The 6,000-nt window shown below is 45.5% G+C and overlaps 1 protein-coding gene across 1 annotated transcript in view; it reads right to left on the reverse strand.

Moving 5' to 3' along the window:
* The window catches only part of LOC126532015 (WD repeat-containing protein 7-like), a 178,862-nt gene extending 173,310 nt beyond the window's left edge, over window positions 1-5,552 (reverse strand). The window contains exons 1-2 of the mRNA XM_072288339.1: window positions 5,319-5,552; window positions 3,687-3,793 (exon numbers count right to left, since the gene is read on the reverse strand). Coding sequence (XP_072144440.1) covers window positions 3,687-3,793; window positions 5,319-5,480 — 269 coding nt within the window. The 5' untranslated portion in view covers window positions 5,481-5,552. The remainder of the gene's footprint in view (window positions 1-3,686; window positions 3,794-5,318) is intronic.
* Window positions 5,553-6,000: the final 448 nt, after the last annotated feature.

Here is a 6,000-nt window from a genome sequence, read left to right on the forward strand (position 1 = left end):
AAGAGTCGTTAGCTAATCAAAGCATAGAAGCGCAGCTATTCTCTAGACAATTAGCTCCGCTGATCATCGAACTTTTCAAGACGCCATCAGTTTTCGTTCGCGAACAGGCGCGAGTGGCCCTTGTAGTACCGTTTGCTTTGCCGCTCAAGGAAGTTCTTTCTTGACGCTTCTTAGGGAGACTGCTTTAATCATACCGGAAGCCAGGCCACTAACAAATACCTTAAAGATTGGCAGCGTGAGGCACGGCGTTGCATAAGACGTGGTCGTTCTGTATGCGTATGTAAGAAATTTTTGTCCGTGTCCTTAGAATACGCACATTTTTATTTTGATGCTGCTTTGTGTGCATGAAGTAGTGAAAGCTGTATAGATCAGATTCTGATCAAAAGTGATTGAGAATAGACGTGCAGTAGCTCGCTTCGATGGTAATGGGTGCCAACGCGGCTGAGGGCTCGTTTTTCTGACGAAGAATGCAGTGGCTGCTTGCGTTCAATACGCTGTAGATAAAGGTTAAGCCCAAACCACACGCAAGCTCGCGTCCGCGCGTCCACGCATGCGCAGACAGTGCGGCACCGCTTGTACGCGTCGAAACGCGGCGCGATCTCAGTGAACAGCTCCTCTGTTATTGCGCGCTTGGGCTGCCTCGCATCGGCGCGCCTGACTACGCAGCTGCGGCGCGATTCATTGAACTCTCTATGAAGCAGATCTATATAATGCGAGAAAATGCTTAATATTTCCATTTTGCGCTGATCTAACAGCTGTAAAAATATTAAAATTACGTTTATAGATATCGAAACATTTTGAAACACTGTCAATAGACGGTTTTAGTTGGGCGTCCGCAACCACCCACGTACGCAGCGCTCGAGGTCGTGCGTACGTAGCAAAGCGCGCGCGCACGATACGGCAATAGTTGGCCGGACGCAGAAGTTGAGAAGGGGGTTGCTGACTTGCACGCACAGGAACCAGTAGTGTGGTACTCTGCGCCGCCATATGCCACGTTCTGAAACTGTGTAGCCAATATCAGCCACCACGAAGTCAAACCACAAGCCGGAGCCGTATTTTCGGCAAGAGCGATATCGAAAAATGCGTTCTCCTGGACACGCGAGAACACGCAAGAACGTTTCGCAAAGCCCGCTGAGCCAGCAGCGGGCGCTACGCAGCTATTGAAAAGCTGTGGGCTCACGCAAGATACCGTGCGTGCTCCTGCGTACCGCGCATGCGCATTGTCGATTTCGCGGGTTTGCTGCGTACGCAGAGCTGCTGCAGACGTTCACCTAAAGCTGTCTAATAACAACGTACGAAGTGGCGTCTTCCAAGGCGTCTATGAGCGAGCCCAGTGAGCGCGCACCGTAACGCGTCTTTGTGGATGCAAACCACCATTCATCACGAGGCGCGGCAGGCGCAAGGGGCGTAGACGCGAGCTTGCGCGCGTCCGCAAGCGTACGTGTGTCTGGGCTTCAGAGTAGAACGCAAGCACACCGCGCAATAATTGGCTTTTAAGAACGCCGAAGTCAACAAAAAATCATGTGGCAAATAGCTGAACTGTTCGCAGTCAGTGGTTAATACAACGAGTACAGAAACTATTGCAAGTCGGCCGTTTTGTTAGCATTGCACATAAGATCTCCGATTACTGCGCTGGGTACCTGTGTTGTATACGAATTCAAATTTGTATGTATGTCGCAGTCTGCGTGACGTTGGGAAAGCTTTTTCGCCACGTACGTCTAACAAGATAAGTTGACACAAAGCAGTGAGTCATCACTGTGGTCAGACTGCCACGCATCAGACTGTCGGGTCACGCGTTTAAGTTTCCTGCGCCATTATTACATGCGTTACAGAGCATGTCAAAACGGAATAAACGTATTGTAGAAACAGTGCAATAAGCGTACTTATACGTACGATCCGACGGCGCATTTGACTTTTCTGTCGTGCGGCCACGAAGACGCGTTGCTTGCTGTCATTTGCCGTTGTCCGATATAAGTGGCGAAAATGTTTTCGCTCCGTCTAAGCGACTATCGATAACAAAAGAACATTGCGGAAGAAACGAAAAAGTTAACGGAGGAAAACAAAAGCAGGTGCCGGCGCAAATCGAACCCCAGACCGAGGCGTGGCAGGCAAAGACCTCTACGAAACCACTAAAACTTGCCAGTAGACTTTTACAAACGTGACACTAATTTCTGTCTCAAAATTTTAAGGCTTTAGCCGCATTATCTTTGTTGATTTCGGGATTTCGAAGGCCAATCCTTGTGTGCCTTCCGAAATTATTCTATAACCTCTTATCCTATCAGAGCCGCTTCTAGACGCCGCTTTCGTTAGAATAACCAGCCCTCAACTGCGCTAGCGCTGATTGCCATCGAAATGCGCTACGGCACGCATTCTTCTCACCTGCTTTTGCAGATTCCCAGCTTTCACATCTGATGTCGGGAAAGTGTGCATGTATAACAAACAGCTCTGTATGTATTTTAAGCAGCGTATTCTGAAGGTATATAGTGCGAAGCTTCGCGAAATACGGTTCCTGAAGAGCGTTCTCTCTGTGGATCAGCCATTCCACCGTAACTTTAAAGCGACAAGCTGGATTGTTCGCGCGCACGTCCGACGTAGCTTTATACACTGCGTATCGAAATAAGATTTGAAGGAAAAAAACCAGTCAAAAACCACAAAGGACAAGAGGAGAGGTTCACACCACAACGACTGGTCGTTGTGGTGTGAACCTCTCCTCTTGTCCTTTGTGTTTTTTGACTGGTTTTTTCCTTCAAGTATGTACCAACTGGCCCAGATTTCAATCCTTCTATCGAAATAAGCTTTTGCAGAAATTGAAGACGTCGAGAACGTTGTCGTCCGCGTAACTGAGAGGAATGCTGCAACAAGACCAGTTTCAGTGACCTTGAACAGTAAAGTTCACAGCTAAAGAATAATTCGCCCTGGCCCAGGAATTCAACCATGCTGCGTTACTTACTTGGGTAATGGGCGAACCTGAATTGACAACCTACGCTGCTATCCCTAGACAATGCTAGCAAACGGCTTAGTGCTGCTCTTGGTCGCTCAATCAGATCATATATACCGGGATTTTCTTGTGCCAGGCAGATTCAGAAAAATATGTTCTGCGGCTCATAACACAGCATATCGCATCAGCAGGACTGCTTGAAAAGGTGACGTTATTTGCCTGACAAATTGCAATGTGAAATTAGCTATATAATTAAACAAGATTTTATAATATGCAATTGTTCATTTTAATGCGCACGCCCCATTTGCAGAACTGAAGCTGAGAGTTAATGAAATAGTATCCCTTTAGCTGAAATTCCAAGCATCAGTTGCATGGTGAGATGCACGATGATCCAGGTGACACGTGTCATCACTGCATTTTGCTGCACTTAACAGCAGATTGAATAACAAACGGATAGACAGCTTTTTGCATGGACAGTTTTGCATGATCTCAATCACCACAAAGAGTTATATGAGAAGAGAGAATACATGGGTTGTACAAGAATACATGGGAATACATTAGTGGTGTTGGTGAAGCACTGCCCTCCGAAATAGTACGTAGCAATAAACAACACACTAGAAAAAAAAAGAAAAAGAAATATTTAAAGACGGGATCTATTTGAGGCGATATTCTCATAATCAATATTTGTCCCCAACTGCCTACACGTTCTTTTAAAGATATGCTCACTCTGGAGAACTTGCCCACATACCCAGCCTCGGAAGAGCTGACCAGCAAAGAGCCTTCACCAGATGGAGAGGCCCAGGCTAGGCACCGAACTGGACCAGTGTGACCGAAAAGCATGCTGCGTGGCACAATCTGCACAGACGGCAGAGAGGGTCAGGCATATAGAAGCTGATAGTGTGCTTGGTTATGATGATAGCAGTAGAAAAAGTCAGACATTAAAAAAATGCACGAAGGACAAGACGCTGAACTAACAGCTGCTCAGTTCAGCAACAACCTTAATACTATGCACTAGTTCCAGTATGATTCAAGAAACTAGTATTCAATTACTTGTAGCACTTAAGTATCGCTTAGTACATATGGGTTGCTAAACTTGACGGAGCGTGAATGCCATAGCATTGAAAATGGCATTTGCATATAGTCTGCCGGCTTCTTCGAGTGCCCATAGCGATTTACAGATTGTACAACGCGCTATGATAACCAACAGAAAGTGACACGTTTTCTTTAGGATAAGACTGATGACCTCGAAAATTGTAGCAGCACAGCATTGTGTTCTAGGGCATGCATGATACAAAGACCAACGGATCCTGGTCTGCATCTGAATCACTTGTCAGTAATCAAACCAGGTACTAGAGTGAACTTTCGCTTTCATTCTTTTTTAAGCTGCTCAATTAAATAGACATCGAAAAGCATTTTTTGTGGAACACTTTTTTTCTTACCACCCTTCCTTTCTGTCTTCTCGTTTCGTCAAGCCGCAGAACAAATAACTCATAGCAGGAGCACAGTTTTATCTCCAGTAAATGCAATCTGACGTGTAGATACTGTCTTGCATCTCACCCAGATGATAGTGCGAAATTAGAACCACACAAACAGAAACCTGCCACTTGTATGCGCACGCTGACAGTTGGCAGGTTTTTTTTACAGGCATTTAAGGTTAACAACAATAAAATTTTGGGTCCATATTGACAGCCTTGAGTACTTTCATGTGCACCAAAACAGGGGGTATACGAGTGGTTTTGTATTCCGCTTCCATAAGAATGCGGCTGCCGTAGGTGGGAATTGAACCTGAAACCTCATGCTCAGCAGCAGAATGCCACAACGAATGAGCCACCGAGGCGGATAATTATTTCTGCATAATAACAGGCAATAACCTAATCAATCAAGAACTGCACTTCGTCAAGCTTGCATTACTGCATTGCATGTTTTGTTTTAGACACAATTAAATATTTCATATAAAATCAAATGCATTAAAGCCAGCTTTTCTCGATTACTGGCAGTATTTGAAATAATTTTACTGTTCAAACATCTCAAGATTTTATAATGTTTCTTGAACCGGGAAGGATTCTTTTATTCAGTAAGAGCTCATTTCGTTAGGTGCGCGTTTGGTAGCAGCCCTAATACCGAATTGATGGCACGTTGAGGCAGCCCCACAGACTAGGACAAAGGAAGAGGGTACCACAAATCGTGATGAGCACTTGTCTGTTGCACTATCAAACATATGAAAAAAGTCGCATTGACGAAACTTTGGCTTCTGCATCATTCCTTGTTCGAACACTGTAGGTCACTGTCACTGCCTTTAACTTATAATACATTCTTACTGTCACCCATATTCCGCAGTATTATTTCCCTGCATTAACGGCAGAGACAGGAGGAAACCTACTTTCGCCCCATCCACGATGTCCCAGACACATATCTGGCCATCGTTGGAGCCCGTGACTATCATCTTCTGGTCCTTTGTGAAGAATATTGATGACACGCTGTGTGTGGGGGCAACCTTGCCCCACAATGTCATGGGAACCACCAGCTGGCTGGAGGTGGTCATGGTGGTACCGCGCTGATCAGCAGGCCTACAAGACACTGCAAAGCCAGAAACAGCGCTGATCACTCTATGGTGACCCACGAATTACCATTGTTTTACTATTCATCTTGCAACTCCTGCATAAGAGCAGGGCAGTTGCCTGCTCCCAAGTCCACGTACGCACAACGATGCCTGTGATTGAAACAGTACTGAGAGGCTCGATATTTAATACAAGCAACCACCTTGTTGGCTTTATGGGGTTACGTGGTTGAAAGAATGCATGAAATCCACCGAAATGGTTGTGAGAAGAACTGGCGAACAATCTGCGGAATAGGTTGATACACCTACACAAATACTCAAGCAAATTATCAGAGCGTCAGTCGCTGCCGTACCTCAATCGGTAGTGCATCCCGTGCGTCATCCAGAGTTTGTAGGTTTGGCTTCCCCCAGTTTACATATGTACGCAGTTTACATATGTACGCAGTTTACATATGTACTGCTGACTTCGTATAATTGTTAGTAAAGAAATAACTGTCTTAGTTCG

The sequence above is a fragment of the Dermacentor andersoni genome, chromosome 5, assembly GCF_023375885.2.
Source record: "Dermacentor andersoni chromosome 5, qqDerAnde1_hic_scaffold, whole genome shotgun sequence".
Classification (NCBI taxonomy): Eukaryota; Metazoa; Arthropoda; class Arachnida; order Ixodida; family Ixodidae; genus Dermacentor; species Dermacentor andersoni.